The 19,889-nt window shown below is 39.0% G+C and overlaps 1 protein-coding gene across 1 annotated transcript in view; it reads right to left on the reverse strand.

Moving 5' to 3' along the window:
* Positions 1-895: 895 nt before the first annotated feature.
* Positions 896-19,889, reverse strand: part of PRKAG2 (protein kinase AMP-activated non-catalytic subunit gamma 2) — a 216,921-nt gene continuing 197,927 nt past the window's right edge. The window contains exons 9-18 of the mRNA XM_017746720.1: positions 16,847-16,928; positions 15,254-15,312; positions 13,795-13,840; positions 13,051-13,105; positions 11,050-11,176; positions 10,203-10,368; positions 9,834-9,871; positions 6,565-6,711; positions 4,445-4,538; positions 896-2,013 (exon numbers count right to left, since the gene is read on the reverse strand). Coding sequence (XP_017602209.1) covers positions 1,982-2,013; positions 4,445-4,538; positions 6,565-6,711; positions 9,834-9,871; positions 10,203-10,368; positions 11,050-11,176; positions 13,051-13,105; positions 13,795-13,840; positions 15,254-15,312; positions 16,847-16,928 — 846 coding nt within the window. The 3' untranslated portion in view covers positions 896-1,981. The remainder of the gene's footprint in view (positions 2,014-4,444; positions 4,539-6,564; positions 6,712-9,833; positions 9,872-10,202; positions 10,369-11,049; positions 11,177-13,050; positions 13,106-13,794; positions 13,841-15,253; positions 15,313-16,846; positions 16,929-19,889) is intronic.

Consider the following 19,889-nt stretch of genomic DNA (forward strand, 5'->3'; position numbering starts at 1 on the left):
GCAGGCAAGTGATAGAGAGATCTCACAATGCTTTTGGGCAACTCCCTGCCATCCCATGTCCCAGAGGAAGCTGCAGTGCCCTGTGCTGGAACAGAACCCTGGCTTTCACAAAGCTGCACCTACGTGGTTTGTGTGGCATTTACAGGTAGCACTGCTGCCCACTTACCCTTAATCAGAGTTACCTACCACAAATTCTCCCCTCCACACACCCTGCAAAGAACGAGAGCCACTATTTTTAGTTTCAATCACTCCATCTCCCACACAGAGATAACCAGAGCTGGGCTGGTGTCAGCTCTGATGGCAGCAATGAGCACCAGACCCCGAGGTTGTTGCTGTTAGGACAAAGCAGCTGCTCCAATTCAACACCATCAGGAACTGCAGGGAACAGAGTCAGTATTTACCCAGTCAGAAAAGGTGCTGGAGAAGACCTGACAGTATTTTTCACAACATAAGAAAGTGGGAGAATGTCTAAGTGAACAGTTTCCATCATGTACTACAGGAATATTTTTGGTCATGAAAGATACCTGTAAGAAAAAAGTTTTCACACATTTAGTTAAAAATTTAAATTCTTGTAGAAAGGGGAAAAGTTCTGAAGAAAGTTTTTCATTACTATTATTACTAATACATTTACATTTTATAAGCAAACTGAAAACTGTTCACCTTTTACCTCCATGTTTATAAATGAAAAAATAATGTAGCCCTTTCCTGCATTATTCCACTGCAGTATTCAGGCTGGAAACATAGTGCAGAAGTCCTGCCTGCAGTATTTCATTAGCATAAGCCACCTTTAAAGTCAAATAAAAATAAGAATGCTCCTATTCCTGGTTTGCACTAATCCCAATGCACGTACATCCATACATGCGAAAGAACTTGGCACGAACTGCTAAAACCAAACTGATGTTGTAGGGTTTAATTTCTTCCATCTACAAGAATCTACAATTATAAAAGTCTCATCTTCAAACTTTACAGTACATTTACATTAGCAAATACCCCATGGCTTTCCTCACTCCTCCGCTTCTGTACAAATCATATACAATAAAAAGTTTCGGGTTTTCATTGTACAAACATCATTTTACACTTTAATACAGGTGAAAATATTGTCCTCTGGCACCTCGTTTCCTCCATGGTGCCTGTGCATGACAGTACAGAGCACTTTCAATCCATGCTTCCGAAATCTTCAGCTCAAGTAACACAGACTGGTGAACAGGCCGCAGCTTCTGCAACTGCACAGTTTTAAATAATGAGAAAAATCTCCCACTTGTTTGTATAACAATCAACAGTTTATTAATGGATATGGTGAAATTTTAGCTATCCACCAAAGATGTGTAAAAAATTGTCATGAAAGTAAAAATAAATAAAGCTGTTTTTAAATCAGTCTCATTTTACATTTCAGTTCAGAATGCAACATTGAACACAAAACTGTCATTGAAGTTTTAAAGAAGTCTAGCGATACCCAAATTACAGCTTTTATGACAAATCTAATGAGAACTGAAACTGATTTGGTTTTAGGTTTAAAGACTTTCACATTCAAATACAGTGTCTCGTTTAGCACAACACTTCCTTTGACAGTGATGGGCAACAGTGATGACATATTGCTGTATTTTGACATAAGGCACTATGATATGAATATGCCATACACTTGCCTTATGTCACATATATCCATTGCTGACCAGTGACTTCTGTCAAATACAAAATGAAAAAGTTTCAGAATACAGTGCATTTTAATGAAGGACATCATGTGAAGTCTTCCAGCAAATGTTTTGAAGACATTTTGAAATACGAGCCTACATTTTAACATAAGCTTTTGTCATGCTGCTTTTTTTTTGCGACATCACTGGGGGGAAGAGACTCGTCATCCATCACTAAGTCCCAAAACACATTCTCAACCATCCTGCTCTGTTCGATTGCAGTCACTGCTCTTGAGACAAACGACCCAGAAACTTTGTTCAAGTTCTCCTACACACGCGTACATTCACAGCAGTCATTCGCTCTCGTTCTCCTTTTGTTTGGCACCTGGGAACAGAAGAGGAAGGCAGCTGTGATTTCCTTGGGCACACAGAACTGGAAAAGCTCATTCCAACTGCTGCAACTTTCCCTGGTGGCATTACCAGAATCTGAGTACTGGATGCAACATTTATAAAGAATAAACTGCAGGACTGCTAAATGCCAATGTGAGACAGAGCGAGGGAGGCCTTGAGACCAGCGTTGCTCTAACTTCATTGCTAAATCTAAGTAACCCTTCTGGGAAGTTACTCCAAGTGCCTTTGAAGATTCTCCTCAGCACAAAAAAAAATTAGTTTAAAAACTCCCAACTAAAAACCCACAGCCCAAACCTGTCCCTCAGCCTAGAGCCAAGCTTAATCATCACAATAGCCCCAAAAAAATAAGTCCTGCTTGAGCACAAACTATGTAAGAATTCAGTTTAACTACACTGTGTTGATGGACCCATTTTTCCTGGCTCAGAGGCAGATTTTGCTTACAGCAGGGATCTGAGAGACCTGTCCAGCAGGACTGTGCAGCATCTCATCTCTTCTCCAGGTACTTAAACATGCTGGGCAATGACTGAACCCTATGGTGAGCTTGGTTTCAGCATCCAACTCTACAGAGCAAGAATCTCTTGCCAGAAACCTGGAGTTGCTACTTGTAATGTATAATCAAACACTGAAAGATTCATTAAATACATCCAGTTTTCACACCACAACTGCTAATTTTTTCCCAAACACAGGCTGGTCTTAATTCCTGCCAGTCAATAAATTTTCCTTTCCAATCTGTGAAGAGAACTGTACACATGATTTATCTGGTGTTCTTAGGAGCTAAGTCCCACTTCATACTCTACAAATCAGATTTACATCACAGACATCCTCCCTGCATGAGACAAATTCTAGTCTAAAACTGGGCAGTTGCCTGTGGAAGGAAATGCAGTCTAATGCTCAACTGCTCCCCAAAAACACCTTCCCTCATCCCTTCCAGTGACATAATCCTGCCCTCTCTGTTGCTCTAACCCCTGTCCTCAGTACCAGACTGTTCTGTGGGCAGGTTCAGTGTGCCAGGCTGACAAAACTGCAGCTTTTTTTGCTGGCTCAGTTTCCTGTTAGCTCAGTGAATTACAGCAGCTCAGGGATCTCAGAGCGTGGGGCTGCCCCAGAGTGGGAGCAGGAACTGCCCTTTGCAGTAATTCAGGAGCACTTTTAGATCAGCTCAGAGTTCCAACGTAGGTGTCCACGTAATTCCAAGTACAACAAAGCTCTTGGCTGTCAGTATCCAAATGCATCTTTTCTGTCTGAACTTTGCCCCATTAGCACTAAATTCTGCTCTCCTGGGATCCTTCTACCCTCCAGTAATGGATGAAACTCCTTTCTCTGCCTGGAGAAGCACCAGCTGCCTGTCTTTACACCTCCATCTTCTTCTTTCTCCAGGCAAGGATTCCATTTGACCCAGACCTCTGGGCTGATTTCTCATCCATACTTTCACACAGAGCTGGGTTCCTTGCTCTTCCAGGTCATTAAAAGGAACCAGATGTTTAATACCTCCAGCAGTATCACCGATTACTTCTCTTCAGAACAGAAATATTACTATTTAAACAAGGTACATTTAGACTTTTTTTTTTTTTAAGGATGTATCTGGCTCTATTTGTCTGATTTTTTTTTTTGAGGCAAAATGGTGATAATCCTCACGACATTTTGCCTTCCTCACAGAGCCAAAACAGGACTTTGCTTTGAAGGCTTTGACACTGAAGTAACTGATGTGGTCAAAGTGAAGTTACAATTAAGAACATAAAGCAGGTTAAGAACTTGGGCAAAACTTAAAACCAAAACCAAACAAAACGCAATCAAACCAACCCCCAACAACCTAGATAAAAGTAGCAGAAATAAACCTATTGCTGGATACTCTTGTTAAAAGGAACCTGATCATGTTTAGATTGATCACTAGAGATTTAACTGGATCACAGCAGAGTTTTTTACTGGAAGAGTTCTGGTGAGCTGAGGTGCCATCTCTGACTTAAGTTGTGCCAACAAAAACCCCCAGCATAGCTGGACAACAGCAAGGCTCCAATAAGAGATTTTTTAGTGGAAAACACAGCTGTACCCACACTTGGCCACAGTACAGAAACTCAGAAGGTGGGGAAGGTGCCCTGTTGTAGATGTTGTCTATACATTCAGCTTCACCCTGTTAAAACATTAATCAAACCCTTTTTTTTCTCTAGAAAAAAAGACACGTGAACAGCAGGGACATTCACGAAGCTTTTGCATGCCCTCCTCAGTGAACAGAAGACTGATAATTAATATTCTGTCAGCTTTCTCCTGAAATGACTTGTGCATTTAAGAACTATAATCAGTTAACAGAAGCTGAAAATCAGACATTTATCACAGTGAAATAAATGAAAGCCAGCAGGGTGTGCACACCACCAGTGCCTCGTGGCAAAGCCCCGAGGGCAGATCCATACCTGCAGGTGTGAGTACCAGAGCTTGTAGGATGTCAGAGAGGGAGATGATACCCACAATGCTATCAGCTTCATTCACTACCACCAAACGATGAACCTGCCAGCAGGGAGAAGAGTCTGAGATATATTTTCTTGATTTAAAGTAGACAAAGCAAAGAAAACCAAATAAAGAAACAAACAAAACCCCTAAAGTAAAGCACTATGAAGACAAGTAGGAAAAAACCAACCCAAAATGGTTCAAAATGTCAGTAACAGCAATTTTCTCACAGCAACACAAACATGCTTGCCCTACATAAATGAAAATAGTGCATGTTTAAAAAGCACACAGCCAGCTGACATGGCAACAGAATCTGATATGAAGTGACAGGTAAGTCGAGATCTAGGTCTTGAAAATACTTCTGCTCTCAAAATGTGGCACTCACATCAAACACTTTTCTTCAAGTTACAGCCTCTGCCCAACTCAGCCTGTGATCTCCAAAAAATTAGATACAGTAATGAAGTGAGAATTCCTTCTGAAAAATACTTCCTAATTTTCTCAGCAGAGAGGCACAGCACTAAAACTTGTTGTATTTTGACATCTCTGAGTTGGTTTTAATTTTATTTTTCTCACAGGACTACACAATGAAAAGTGAGTGCCAGATTGGTTTTAAAACAATTTGTTTTAAACAATTTAAGACAGAAAAAGGATTCAATTTGTCCATGCAAATAAACACAAGGACACAACTTGGAAGAAAGATTATCAACAGTAAGACTGTATTTTCAAATAATGATCTTATCCTTACAAACCTCTTCTATGGAACATTTGACACTACAAAACTTTTGTCCTAACTGTAGGAAATTAGGTGGATACTCCTGTATCCTGAGGCTCACTGGCCTGTGCAAAGCTGTGAAAAGCCACTGCAGAACCAGAAAGTGTCTGTCCAAAGTTTAGAGCCTATTACATGTTTATTTTACCCATGTGAATTATCTCTCTTCGCTATTAAGTTGAGAAAAAATGTTTTATTTTTGAGGAAACTATGCTGGTGATATTTTAGACAGGTTTATTAGTTTCTGCATATGCACATGTTTAATCATTTTATTCCTCTCTCTGTGTAATGAATTCAAGAAAAATGGACAATGTAATTGTTTCATTTGTTTAATTGCCTGTAAGATCAAGCAGTTGGCTGGCAGCTAAAAATAGCTTTGTAGTAGTTTTGACGGACTCATTTTTACATGTAATCTGTGTTTAGACTGAATGAGAGGGTAGGAGTTGTTCTTAAAACTCAAATGTCTAAAGCATCTTAAGATAGTAATAAAATAATCCAAGTTTGAAATCTGTGTATCAGCAGTGCTAAAATTACTCTGTTTCAGGAGGAAGCTCAAGCAAATGCAGAAAGTTACAAGAAAAAATTGCCTAATGGAGGTTCTAAGGGCTTGTTAACAAAGTGGAAGTTTTCCTTTTATCAATTATATGCCTGGTTACAGCCCTAAAAAATAAATAAATCTTGTAATTGATGAAGTTAAGGCATCTAAATGGAGCTGATCACACCACAGAGATGACTGAAACTGGGAGTATTGATTTTCTGCTGCAGAGAAGCCTTACAGGGGAGGAAAACCTACAAACTCATTCACCTCTGTGTGTAAGGAAGTTCCCAGAACTAACAAACAAGATAAACAGCACCAAAAGAATGGACAGCACACAGATACAAAATTTACAAGAGCAGTTAGTGAAGGCTTCCTCACAAGAATTTGCTTTCTGGCCCTTTCACAGCATTTCTATGAGAGCAGTGCAGTATTCCATATGTATCAATGAATTGCACCCAATACATTTCCTGAGCCAAGCTACAAACTGGAGGTTAACAAATGATTTGTCTCCAAAACTTATAGCAGGCTTGGAAAACACTTGGGAAAGCTTTGCATTCAGTTTAGTTAATGCCAGTAAACAGAAATGTAAATAACTGAATATTATTAGAGATACACTGTATAATATTTTTGCACATCCCTGGTAAGCATCTAAAATCTGAATCTAGAGAGCAGACTGAGACCTAACAGACATAATTATTAAAAAATACTTTCACCAAGTAATCAAAACAACTTAAAGAGGATAAATTTGTACTGTTGTAACTTATTGTGCAGGGACTCACCTCAGCCTTCACTATTCTATCCACAATGGTCTCCAGTGTTTCCAGCATACTACACTTTACAACACCTTCAAAATACTGAGAGCGGTGCTGTAGGGCTTGTGTCACCGTGATATCTAAGTTATTATACGTTTTTTCAGCAGCAAGATTCTGCAAAAAAACAAACCCAGGCCACATCAGACAGCTCAGTACTTAGCAACAAAGTACTCAATAAACTAAATATTTTGGCATCAAGTAGATAGGCATTTCTGGTCTAAGCTGAGTCCATTCCAAATAACATATTAAACAAAGCAGATGCTCTTCAGCTTCAGATTCTGGGAACTGTCAAACACAATGATGCTGAACACCCCTTGACATGCTGGGTTAATTGCTGAAACTGGTGATATGCATTAGGCCAGTGAAAATCTTACTTTGTATCTGATCTTTGGCTTGGTGTCACTCATCCTGCTTTTGTCATGAGCAACAAATGTAAAGGTGAAGCTCTTCAGATTTCACACCACACAGAATATACAATTTTTCTGTTGTTTGTTTTTAACAGGACAGGGGAGGACACCAACTGCTCTGAACACCACCCACTGAGTAGATGTCAGTGGCTGAGATCTAAGTGGAGAGCAGATTCACATTCTTCACCTTTCTAATTTGCAGGCTCAAACTCCCTCTCCTGGACTCAGCTGGTGCTGTCATTTGATGACAATTTGTGTGTCTGGGTGTATTTTAGTAACTACTATAAGAATAATACAAATGAAATTCCATCCCCACCACTAAAAGGAAGAGATTAAAACAATTTGAAAGCTGACATTTTAAACTTTCATTTTAAGAACAGAACCGTGCCTGCAGTGAGGGGACTCTGTCTAGACCTGCAAAAGCTTTCTGTATGTGAGACCATAGTGGTATTTCAGCAGTGTTGGCACACCCTGGCCTACTGATTTTGCTGCTGAGACACTGAAGGAAGAACAAAGACAGAGCTTTTAAATGAAAGCACTGGACCAAGCAATAAAATTAAATTAATTTTTGGCTAAAAGATACTCGGGTCAAGTTTTTTGATTGAATTACACCGAGCATGACAAGACAGGTTTGAGATGATCATGAAGATAAAAGCAATTTTAGTTAATTCATTTAACCAGGTCCTAATGAAGGACATTGAGAAGACATAAAAAGCCTCTGCAAACTGAAGTTACCCTACACACAATAACTAGTGCAATATAAAGCTATTTCTATACATCACTCCATTCCCAGGCTTCTCCCATCAAGAACCTGAAAATGAATTCAGAACTCTCAAAATGAAAGAAATCTATCAGAAATCTATCAACTTAGCCAGCTGTATATACAGGCATAGCTTCAACCACCAAGTAAGCATGTTAGCCACATGGTTAAAGTTAAAAATCACCATCTTGGAAATTCTATGTTTATTGGAAGACCAGATCAGACACTTCAGATTACATTTTGTTTCCTTCTTTTAAAGCTGAAGATCAGGTTGAAGCAGACTGATGAAAACCTGGAAGCTCAGAGGTGATTCTCTTCTAAGAATAGAATCTTTTCCCCCCAACTTAATAAGCAAACTAGGACATATGTCTAAAAATTGTATCTTCGTGGTGTGGGGTTTTTTTCCAGTTCCCAATACATATTTTTCCAAATAAATGATCCAACATCTCTAAAAATCCTATTAATTTTTGTTGCCTCATCACTTAAAGTGAGGAAAGATGTGAAAAACACAAGGAACCCTCTTCCTTTTGGTGTCTTTCTGAAGAAGAATGGACAATGAAGGAAACATGTCCTGCCTCAAAATCTAATACAGTTACAAAATAAATTGAAACACTGAATGCACCAACCATGAAATTTGATTGTCTCTGACAGATCAGGTCCTTCTCTCTATAGCTACTGCCTATTCCCTGACAAGTTTTTATGGCAGAACAGGATCTTACACAGTAGAGAATCCCAAATAACAAAGACAAATGCCTAGAAATGACAGGCAAGAGCAGTGATAGCACAGAATTTTTGGTAATAAGAACAATGTTTGCAGCCAGAGATATTTATAAGCTTAAAGTATTTCCACTTGAGACTATTCTCCATTTTACTGAAGGCCTTCTAGGCAGGGTTTCAGACATCTGGATTCCTCATTAGTGCAGCTGGTTGGTGGCAACCTGGGCAGTGAAATCTCTAGAAAATAATGTAGTTGTCAGATGCTGCAATTAGAAAGCAGGTGCACACAGCTAGGAGGGGACAGGGATAAATATATATAAATATTTTTCAAGTTTCTGAAAGCCATGAGAATAGAAGAGCCCTTGCCCTTGGAGGCTGGTAAATCATGGCATGAATCTGACTGTGCTGCTGGAATCCTGAGGGTAATACAGAAACAGCATCCTGGATTAGATCTAAAGCAGAAGGAATACAGATGCAAGACTGCAGTCAGAGACACAGAAGAATGGGCCAAGTCGTTTCTAGATCCCTGAGAAGGTCAAGCTGTACAAAGTACTCAGACTGCACCGAGAAACCTGCATTCTCTTTGAGAACAGAGTGTGGCGTGGCAGCAGCTGGAAAAAGGAAGTCCTCACTCAAAAACAGAAACAAACAAAAAGAACAGAACAGTTCAGCTGTAAGGAACCTACAGTGATCACCTGGTCCAAGTGCCTGACACTCCAGGCAGGAGCAAAAGCTAAGGCACTTATTAAGGGCACTGTCCAAGGGCCTCTTGAGCACCGACGGGCTTGGGGCATCGACCACCTCCCTGGGAAACCTGGTCAGTGTTCAACTACCTCTTGGCAAAGAAATGCTCCCTAATGTCCCATGTAAAGCCCCTGCAGTGTGGCTTTGAACCATTCCCACGTGTCCTGCCACCGAATTCCAGGGAGAAGAGCTCAGCACGTCCCTCTGCACCTCCCCTCCCCAGGAAGCCTCAAGAGCAATGAGCCCATCACCCCTCAGCCTCCTTTTCTCCACACCAGACAAACCCAGAGTCCTCAGATATTCCTCATAGGATATTCCTTCCAGCCCTTTCACCAGCTTTGATCCCCTCCTCTGGATTATGCCCAGCCAGATCTAATTTTGGGTAACATCCAGAGCAGTAGGAGCCTATGTGCAACTAGTACTACTAAGGATAACTTAAAATAAAAGTAGTAAGAAAAAAAAATGACGTGCAGGGTGACTTGGATCTCTTTCATTCAGTTTGTTAACTACAGCCCTAAGGAATAAAATAAAATTGTCATACTACCAAATTAATTTGCAAACGTTTACTACATATAAAGTATTTAGTAGAATTTAAGAGATATACTTACTATTACATCAAATTTGGAATAAATATCTACAACTTTTCCTAAAAAGAAAAGAAAAACAAAACTTAACAAAGCGCTTAAAACATGAAATCCGTTTTCTTGCTTCCTGCTTTCATCTGTTATAATTACTCAGAAAGAAATGACAGGTCAAGCAGGAAAGACTGAACAAAACACCCCAAACAACCTATCAAATAATAAAATTCTTCCAAGCCCATCAACCTACACTTTGCCTAAGTATTTCTTTATATTCCCTTTCTTCCCCCATGCCTTTTATTGATTTTTTTTTTTTTTGACTCTTTCTTGTGTTTTTCCCCCACCCCAGCATCAATCCAGGGCTCAGCACCACTTTTGTTCCCACACTTTTGTACCCACCTGACTCATCCACAACAGGTAATGCCGATATCCTTCGCTCTACAAATATATTCAAGGCTTTAATGATAGGAGTGTCTGGATGTATGAAGGCAATGTTGTGATATGTTCCTATTCCAAGTTCATCCAGATTCTTCTTCATAAAGGCAGGCTTTGGCATCTCTGACATCTAGGGGAGTCAGAAGGAATTATTTACATTTACATTCATCCATCTGCAGACTCCAACTGATGGTTACAGGTCACTGCAGTTTCCTGCTACCAGATTAATACAAAACCCAAACAAGCTCAGACCTAAGGAGTTTCTGTTCAAAGCAGCTCTAAATTAAGACAATGTAACTAAGATTTTCGCTCGGGTTTTTCTGCAGTAACACATCAGTGAAAGCTGTAGATCCTAAGCTATGTCATTCCCACTAAAACTGGAGAGAGAAGATAGAAAAGCATTAATCTGAATATTTATTCTGAACTCTTGTTGCTTGGTTTGGCCTCCTGTTCATTGCTGTGACTAACATTACTAGAGAAAGTAATGACAATCTCATCTCTGGAAGACAATTCATTTTTCTTTTCATGGAAACAAGCTTCTGAAGCCAAGGAGATGTTCCAGAATGGACAGCAGATTAATCCAACAGACAAGTCCTCAGTGTTTAGGTTTCTTTAAAGGACTAAAACAAAGTACAGGTAAAATATGGGCCTTACACGAAGCTCTAATTTCCCTGTTACCAATTAAAGATACACACAGACACAATGAATATGGAAGTCCATAAAGAAATTTCTGCACTAAGACTTTAATTACTTAATTACATTCTACTGTGGGGAAAAATCAGTTAAGCACAGCATAGCTTTAAATACTTACAAAAAGCTGGAGGAACTTGAGGATTCTTTTATGGGTAAGTATATAAAGTGCATTTCCACTGACTGGATCTATAACTGGCAATCTGTGGATTTTGTTTTTGATCAACGAATATACAGCATCAAAAAGGCTGAGGAGAAAAACATTTTATTTTCTTAATGAATTCTAGCTAACAACAAGTAATGCCATGTGATATATATGCACACATTTACAAACCCACATGAAGTAGATGTGGTAATTATTTGCATTATCTTTAATGTTATAAAAAACAGAAGTTGAGGGATTTCAAATTAACTTTTGCAGCTTTTTGTTTTGCAACACATCAACAACTATATGCTCATGGAAATCTAAATCCATTAAGAAAATGAGATGGAAAGTTCATTTTGTGGTATAAAGTATAGCAGAAATATTTCTTCACAAGTGTAAATTGGTTTTCCAGCAAGTACTCTGCTTGCAGTATCCCTGCACTCAGAATGGGTCTTTCTGTTCAGAAACAAAAAATGAAAAACAGAGTTCTTGCACTTAATGAATCTCAATCCCAAACTTCTGTAACATGTTCCACAAAGAGCATTTTTATGACTACGTGCATATATGCAATTAACCCAAAACAATTATCTAATCAGTTCACTGAATTATCACTGGGGATTGGCAAAAAAAGTTATCCTTAGGAGATCTAAAACATTCCCATGCACTGCAGACTGGGATTTAGCAACACTCCAACCTGTGCAAGTCCACTCATCTTGCAAGTGACACTTTGTTTTTTCCCTTGGTTGTAGTAAGACCATGAAAAAGCAGCTGACCAGCAACTGCAATAAATTAGCAAGTAATAAATTTGGTAAAACTCTGATAAACACCTACTTGCTGAAGCAGGCTTCTTCCCATACACAAGCTGTGTGTTCTGAGCCCATCACAGGGATGAAATAGCCCCATTGAATGTACACAGAGCCAAGATTCCCCCACTGCTGCAGATTCCACTCCTGGACTAAGCATTTAAGTGCTGCAATCTGATTGTCACAGAACCCAAGCCCACCTCTGGATCAGGTCTGAAGCTGACTTGCTGTAACCTTTTATAAAAGTTTTACTGCATCTTCTTTGTGGCAAGGTTCCTCGTGCTGCACCTCTGACTGAAAACAATTAAAGTTCTTCTGTTGTCTGAAGGATATTCTTTGCAACCTGTCACCATTCAAAATACATTCCTCATGACTGGATGGAATGAATTTTTCAAGACTAAATGGCAATTCCACTGAGGATACAGCATATCATTACTTCAGTGTAATCACTACAGCTCCCTTCACCAGCTGCCTTTGCCAGGGCATAATCCCAGTCCACAAACTGAAAGCAAGAACCAGAACTTCACCCTCCAGTTCAGCAATTAAGTAGTACTCAAGATTTAAGTGATCAACTAAGTCTCTTAAATTATTTAGTAAATAAGGCATAATGACTGTTTAAAAACTACTTCTTTCAACTTCCATCAAGAAGGACAGTCATTTATATTTTAAGAAACACAGCCCTGTGGCAGACCCGAACAAACCAGAGAGATACTGTCTTTCCTTTAGTTAAGGAAAGTTACTTGCCTTGAAAAGCACTTTAAGTTTCCAATTACTGTGACTGCTGAGAACAAGACAGCTGAAGTGCTCTAAAGTTTTTATTTTCATGAAACAAAGATGACCTGCAGGCTAGCTTGAAGCATCATCCTATTGCCTGTTCTGCATATTTTGGAGTAATTAATTTTGATCCATGTCTAGTTTATTTACCAGAACAGTTATGCTGATAAAAGGCAAAAGTTCAATTAAAAATTCCCTTCTCTGGATAATCCAAAAAGTCATTACTCACAATAAATAAAAAGCTCTCACCCCTTCTCAATTTTATTAAAAGACAGTCCTTCATGACTGTACTGTAGTTTACAGTATAAATTGTTCCTTCTTACATAAAGAAGCCTTAAATTCAGTGTTGAGATGGCGTTAGTGTATTTCAAGTTAAGCAGAGTGAACAGCGAAATCCTACCTTGCATCTGGGGAGATGTTCACTAAAGGTTTAAAAGTCTCTTGTAAATAAAGCTCTGTGGATAGAAAATTAATAAACTGTTACCACTTCACACAAAAACATTACGGTTTTTTATGAAAGCATTTCATTAATTCATTTGTACAAAATTAAGTGGCAGATAGCAATTTACAGTTAGTTATTCTACCATTTATGCACAGTGCTCTATATTGACATTAAAAAGACATAAATTTTAAAAGCAGGACTAAGCTTGATACCAGCAGAGGTCACTGTAAACACAGCAAATAATTCTTTACTCATTCTGGTTCTGTAAGTGCCTGCAGCACAGACTACCTCCCTGTATCATTCCATGGGATACAGTCTATTTTTACACGGAGCTGCCTCCCTGCATTCAGAACTTGTGTTCACACCCAGAATGTTGTATGGATTTCTGGATGCATTGTGCAGCTCACTCGGGCACAGCTCTGTTCATTCCCACTCCACATCTGTCTCACTCCACTTGCTTTTTCCCTTTCTTAAAGAGCCAGCTGGTATGAACCATGAATGAGGGGCAAAATGTTATACAGCCCAGATCACCAGTCCATTGCTGTTTCAGATAGAAAAATAAGGAACAGAAGCCCGAAGAGAAGCTTTTACTATTTCTGCTTTCATTAAAAAATATGTGAAGTCTACAATGAATTACAAATACACTATACTGAAAAACATCAGAACCTAGTAAATTATCAACCAAGTAGTAAATATTCTTACCCCTCCAGGTTTCTATCTTGTGCTCCTCCAATTCATAAATCTGAACCTACAATGGGTAGATGGAAGTTCAACTTGAAGTAATGTAATTTTAAATCCATCATTAACATTGTAAACACCTGAAAAATTTTCATTGCCAGAAATCTAACAAGAATAAGAACAGTCCAACACAACATTTCTTGTAACAAGAAGAAAGGGTGCAATCCTGCCCAATGCAGAACTAAAATCCTGGATTTATCATTGCAGGGGACAGGAAAGCCTTTTACTGGCCTAGGTTTGCAGTCCAGTTCTTTTCTGGACTCAAAGGCATCTCCTCAGTAATTTGCATCACCTTAAAACAAGCATCCCTTGGGTGATTCCTCACACACCCACACCAGTCAAGCTTACCCTGATCACCTGACTTCTTCATGCTAACAGATTAATGTTACCTGATCACTAACAAGCAAGAACACTTCTTTAGGGAGAAAGTACCTGGGTATTTCTCATCATTCAACGGTGGATATTATCTAGCACATGAATAGCAACGTGCTTCACACTGTATGTCCTGATGCATTCAGAAAGAATGACTAAAATACTGTAAGAATTATATTTTCAGCATAATTTCATCTATCAAGATGAGAGCATTCCCAGATGGAACAGTCATTTATTTTTCTTAGAGAAGACTGCATCAGTCACTTAAGTCCAATATTGTCACTCCTCAGCTATTTCTCCTTACTGCTGCCAGTTTAAGCAGAACCCATGAATAGGACCTTACACAGTGTAAATGAGTGACAACTCATTAGGTAAAGTCTCATGGAAAAATCAGTAATATTGATGTAGAGGGCCATTACAACATGGAAACAATTTTAAAGAAGTTACCAGTGTGCAAGCACTTTTCATTTGTTCCTCCCCCTACTCCTTGTAAATCCCCAAGGAGAGAAAAATAATTCTTTAACATGAAGAAAGGACAGTGCACCACGCTCCTAGCAACTGATGAGAATTTCACTATTAAAAAGTAACATGAGCTTTGAGAAGGCAAATACATGAGATGTCTGCTCCATCCAACTGTTCTTGAATTTTTTAGCTAGTACAACATAGTACATATGTTTTAATTGGTAGAGGGGGAATTGTGATTTGACAGGAACAAGAAAGGGATGTAAATGTTTGTATGAACATGCAAGCTAGAGAATTTCATCAACTGACTGCCAATGGGAATATCAAATTACAGTTAATTGAAGTCAACAGATCTCCAACTGATGGTGCAATTCAGCCACGTAACTAAATATTTGCATATATTTAACTAGTTTGACTTGTTTATTCTACACCATCACTCCAAGAACAGTAATTTTTTACAGCATCCAAGCCTCTGTAAGTTACCATCCAAAGCCTTAAATAATAATGACAGTCATCCTAAACCCTTCAGGTATTTCAGTCTCTGTACTGTATGGCAAATGATCAAATTATAGTTTAACATCATACTTACCATTGGAGACTTATAGTATCTATGCAGTATGTTAATGAAATCTGTAATTGTTAACATTCCTGTAACAAGCAATATATAAAAAAAAGGTCTTTAGATATATGCTTAACATACAGAACTTTCAGTTATTTTCTCAATTTATATTCACAACATATAATAAATGTTAAATCCATGTAAAATATACTGGTATTGGACTACTTAACAGCAGGATTTCAAAACCACGTCTATTCACTTTCACACTGACACAGTGTTTAAGAATAAAAACACATCTGAAGTAATATTCAAAATTATAACCTATGTGTTTCTCCTCACTTTCAATCTGACTCAAAAAACCCCTGGAATTCAGGCCACATCCACCCCCAAAAGCATGTAAAGAAAAGAGCAGGTTTAGAACATCTTTCAAGGCTGGAGAACTACTCTTGCCTTTCATTTTCTTTTTGAATAAGACACATTTTCATTATGTACTTGCCAAGTCAGGCAGACTCCTAGACTCAAATGAAGGAACAGTATAATACATTTTTCTTGACTATTACTTATTACAGAACTTCATTCAGTCATTTCCATGGTAATCCTCAAGGTCTGTATTGAAATGTGACTTTTCAAAAGAAAAAAACAGCACGTCCATCATTTATATATATTTTAAGCACCAACACCAAGCTATGTAATATAATATTGATGATTAGTCTAGTTGCCTGAAAATAATTATCTTTTTTTGAGCTTTCTAGTTCTAGATTTGAGAAGATGCAATTGCTCCACTGTTTACTACGCTTACATCTAAACTAAAGAAACTAAGAAATGGGGAAGGGAAAAATTAATCTGGAGGTCAGCTTTAAACCAGTAGAGCTTAGTTACAGACAGAACATGAAATGAAAAGAAATGAAAATAAAAACCACAGCACTCCTATGGTGTATTGCAAGAAACTACTGCTCCTCCCCTCTTGGATTTAAAGTATTTTAACAAATGCTTTATTAAGCATCTACCATTCATTTCCAGGAATCCTCAGCCTATGTTCCAGGTCACAAGAAGTACATATAATTCTACTTGTCACTGCCACTGTGACCCCATTTTCTAAATGTAACAGAGATCTAGTTTTGTAAGATTATTGTTGTGGCAATTAATGACAGGATTTTTAAAAACAGCAATACATAGGTCTAATGTTTTCCTCCCAACATGGGACACCTCTGTAGCTTTAGTTCTGGTTTTAGAGATCCTCAGTGCACCTTATTGAGCACAGACAGAGACAGGCTTGTATTGCACTCATACTAGGATACTGGAATATGAAATTACTCTCTTTATAGTTCCTGTTTTCAAATTTCCTTTCTGTGACCATTGCCTTCATTTTTAAATACACAGTGACATGCAAATACTACAGACTGAATTTCAGAAGGTTGGGACCTAGAAGATGGATCATGATTCTCAAGGCACAGAAACGCTGTGAAAGCTGGCACCGTTCCACTCCTCACAAGGAGGAAAAAGAAACTCTCTTTGCCAGTATTTCTCTAGGATGTTACATGATATCCAGGCTCAGACCACCTTCTGAAACAATAAAGCACCTTGGAAATCCAAGTAATCCTGAAATATGTCTGAACTACTTACCTACAAAACTCTGTTTTTTACTCTCCCACAGTGGAGCTGCTCTCACACCATTTGCCACCAAGGCAAAGAAGGCTTTCTTTACCTGCAAACAAACAAAGAAAAGGAAAACTAAATAAATCTTTGCCTTGATTTAGCATACCAGACACCAACAGAAGGATTTCCTCTCTCCCCAGAAAAAAATCAGAAGCAGTATAAACAGGTAGCTGGCATTCGAAACAGAACAGAAACCACAAATGCCAAACAAAAAACCCCTTAAGCCTTTTACTTTTAAAATGATTAAAAAGCTAGAAAAAAGCTTAGCAAAACCAAATCTGTTTTTCTTTTATTTTTTGAGTATTCTAAATGAAAGCCTCTGATATATCCATAAACTAGAGGGAGCCTTTAGTTTAACACCTGAAGACTGTGCTACTTCCTAGTCAATGTTTACTATAGCAAGTTGTTAAAAAAATGAGATTGAAACAATAGCAGTTTCATGTCCCCTACAGCTTTTAGACACCTGATTTATACAAATTTTAAAAAATTGTTTGATTGTTTTAAATATAACTGGAAGTTAAAAGAATTACCTAGCCTGTTTTGCTGCTAAAGAAATCAACCAAGTATTTCAATTTTTTAATGAATTAATCCTCCCCAGAATCAGAGGTTACAAGGCCATGGTGTCATTCTGAAAAGAAACACTTCCTTGTAAACTCTGGTTCTCTGAAGGACTCAGGCACTGGTGCACCTCAAAATCCTGATCTCCTGGTGATGTGCTTGAGCATGACATCCTTCCTGTCCTGCCCACCCCCCTAAATAGTTTTCCTATGGAAAACACAATACAGAAGTGATGGCTCTTGTCCAGGTCTTGACCCGGCACAAAACTAGGACACAACCAATCTGTATTTCTATATCCATTAAATTGGTCCTTAGTCCAAATAACAGAGAACTGCAATTGCTTGATGACTAAAATCTGAACAGATCATGATTTCACAGCAGTATCTTAAAGGTCTACTTTAAATTATGCGCCAAGGGGATCCTCTCCACAACAGATTTAGGAATAAAAGGGCTTCACAGTCAATGGAATCAGCATTCAATAAAGTACTGGCAAAGAAAAATGTAGGCAGTGACCTGTATTTCTTGCTACGTCTACACAGCCTGACTGCTTTCTCCCTGACCATGAGAAGCACATCCACCCTCCAAACATCAGCAGATGACAGTCCTCAAAGTTGCCTCCTGACTTCAGAGATGCCAGATCACCAATGAACAGGAACAACCATCAGCCATCATCCCTTAACTGCACTGAAACTGAAGAAGCCACATGGGGAAAAACCAGGGCCACAAGACTAAATACATAGCATTTATCTAGAAAATGGTTAAACAGAAAGGTGCCAGAGGTGTTCAGCCAACCCGCTGACACAAGGAGGAGTCAGGCTAACAAACATTACCAAATCCACCACAGCAGCATCCTAACTCATGAGGAAGACTGAAACCACAAAGAAACCCTGCAGGCAAGATACATGAAGTGTTCCCACATAAGAGCATCACACTTTGAGTTAAGGCAGCAGAAGCAGTGAGCCATTTGGGGAGCAGATACGAGACAGATGTGAGTTCGCACAGACCAACTCCACCTCGGAGTAAAGTAAGTTCTAACCATTCTTCCCCAAAAAAGGGGGGAAGGACACACACTGCCCAAAACCCTGAGCCTGCAGCTTTGGTATCTTCCCCCAGCAAGAGCCATCACGTGAGGTCACAGTCACTGTCAGTTCATGTCCCCAGTTCTTCACAAGAGAAAGATGTTCAGGCTGGATCAGAGCAAGAAGGGAACAGCTAATCTATTAAGGCCAGGGGGAAATAGCCTTCTCTGAGATAGCCATCATGCAACGCAACTCCTCCAGCAAGTTTACAAACCCTGTAATTGATAACCTGGAATAGAGGAATGCCTGTGGCAGAAAAGGTGTGGAAAGCCAACTACAGCACTTCAGGCAGTCTCTAAATTTCTGCTACTACTTCTTTCCCAGACACAGTAGCAGCAAAGAACAGCACCTAGCACCATGCTCAGATGGGTGAGACAGCAAATTTGAGGTATTATTTCAGATTCAGAAAAGAATCAAGAGAGATTCTCAAGAGAGACAGTTGCAAAGATACTACTCAAGATGCTGAGCTTGTAGACAATCCAGAAGGAAAAGAAAGAATTCTTCAAAGGATAAGTTCTTGCCCTGATCCTGTTTATTTGCAAATCATTTGTCTCCAAGAATCACAAGAATCTTCAGTTAGGCTCCATCTTGTCTCGCTTTAAAGAACACATTTTGGAAAAACTGAGGGCTGCTGAACAGATAACAGCTACTAAGACAGCTCAGAATTAAATCCTTCATAAAAGACCAAGATCTTCGCTTAACCACTAGGATACTAAACACTTGATGGAATAAATCACCCACATTTAGTAAAGAAGTACTTAAACTCAACCCCCTGGGCTGTCCTCCTAGACCACAGCTCAAGTGACACTGCTGTTGTTGTCTTCAGTTGTAGAAAGTGTTACACGGCCATCTTTTAAATAAAGTAACAATGCCATCAGTTCTTAATACTTGTCCCTTATTTAAGTAAGATAATTACAAAACAAAAACTCAACTTAATTCTTATTTGCTAAAACTGCTTGCAAGCACAAACATATACTCATCCACTCACACTTTCCTGCAGTTTCTGTGGTTGACCAATTTCAGTTGCCCCAAGTACTGCTTGGTGGTCAGCCAAAGCACCGGGGTGTGGAGCTGGGCTTCTGCCCAGCACTTTTAGATGTTTCAGTGAAGTTCATGCAGAAAATACCCACAAGGACCTTGCTTTCTGATGATATATGGTTAGTAGCCTTTGAACATCTACACCATGTCCCGTCTTTGGACCTCCAACAGCGCCGTTTATTCTCGACTCCACAGTGTTGGACTGGCCTGACCTTCACAAACCCATTGTTCAGCAGCCAGAGCCCATAGCTTGTTGCTGCTCAACACCATGTACAAACACTCTTTAAACAAAGCACTTTTGTTTTATTAACCATGTCCTAACACAAACAATGAAC

This window comes from Corvus brachyrhynchos, unplaced genomic scaffold, assembly GCF_000691975.1.
Source record: "Corvus brachyrhynchos isolate BGI_N302 unplaced genomic scaffold, ASM69197v1 scaffold18, whole genome shotgun sequence".
Taxonomy (NCBI): domain Eukaryota; kingdom Metazoa; phylum Chordata; class Aves; order Passeriformes; family Corvidae; genus Corvus; species Corvus brachyrhynchos.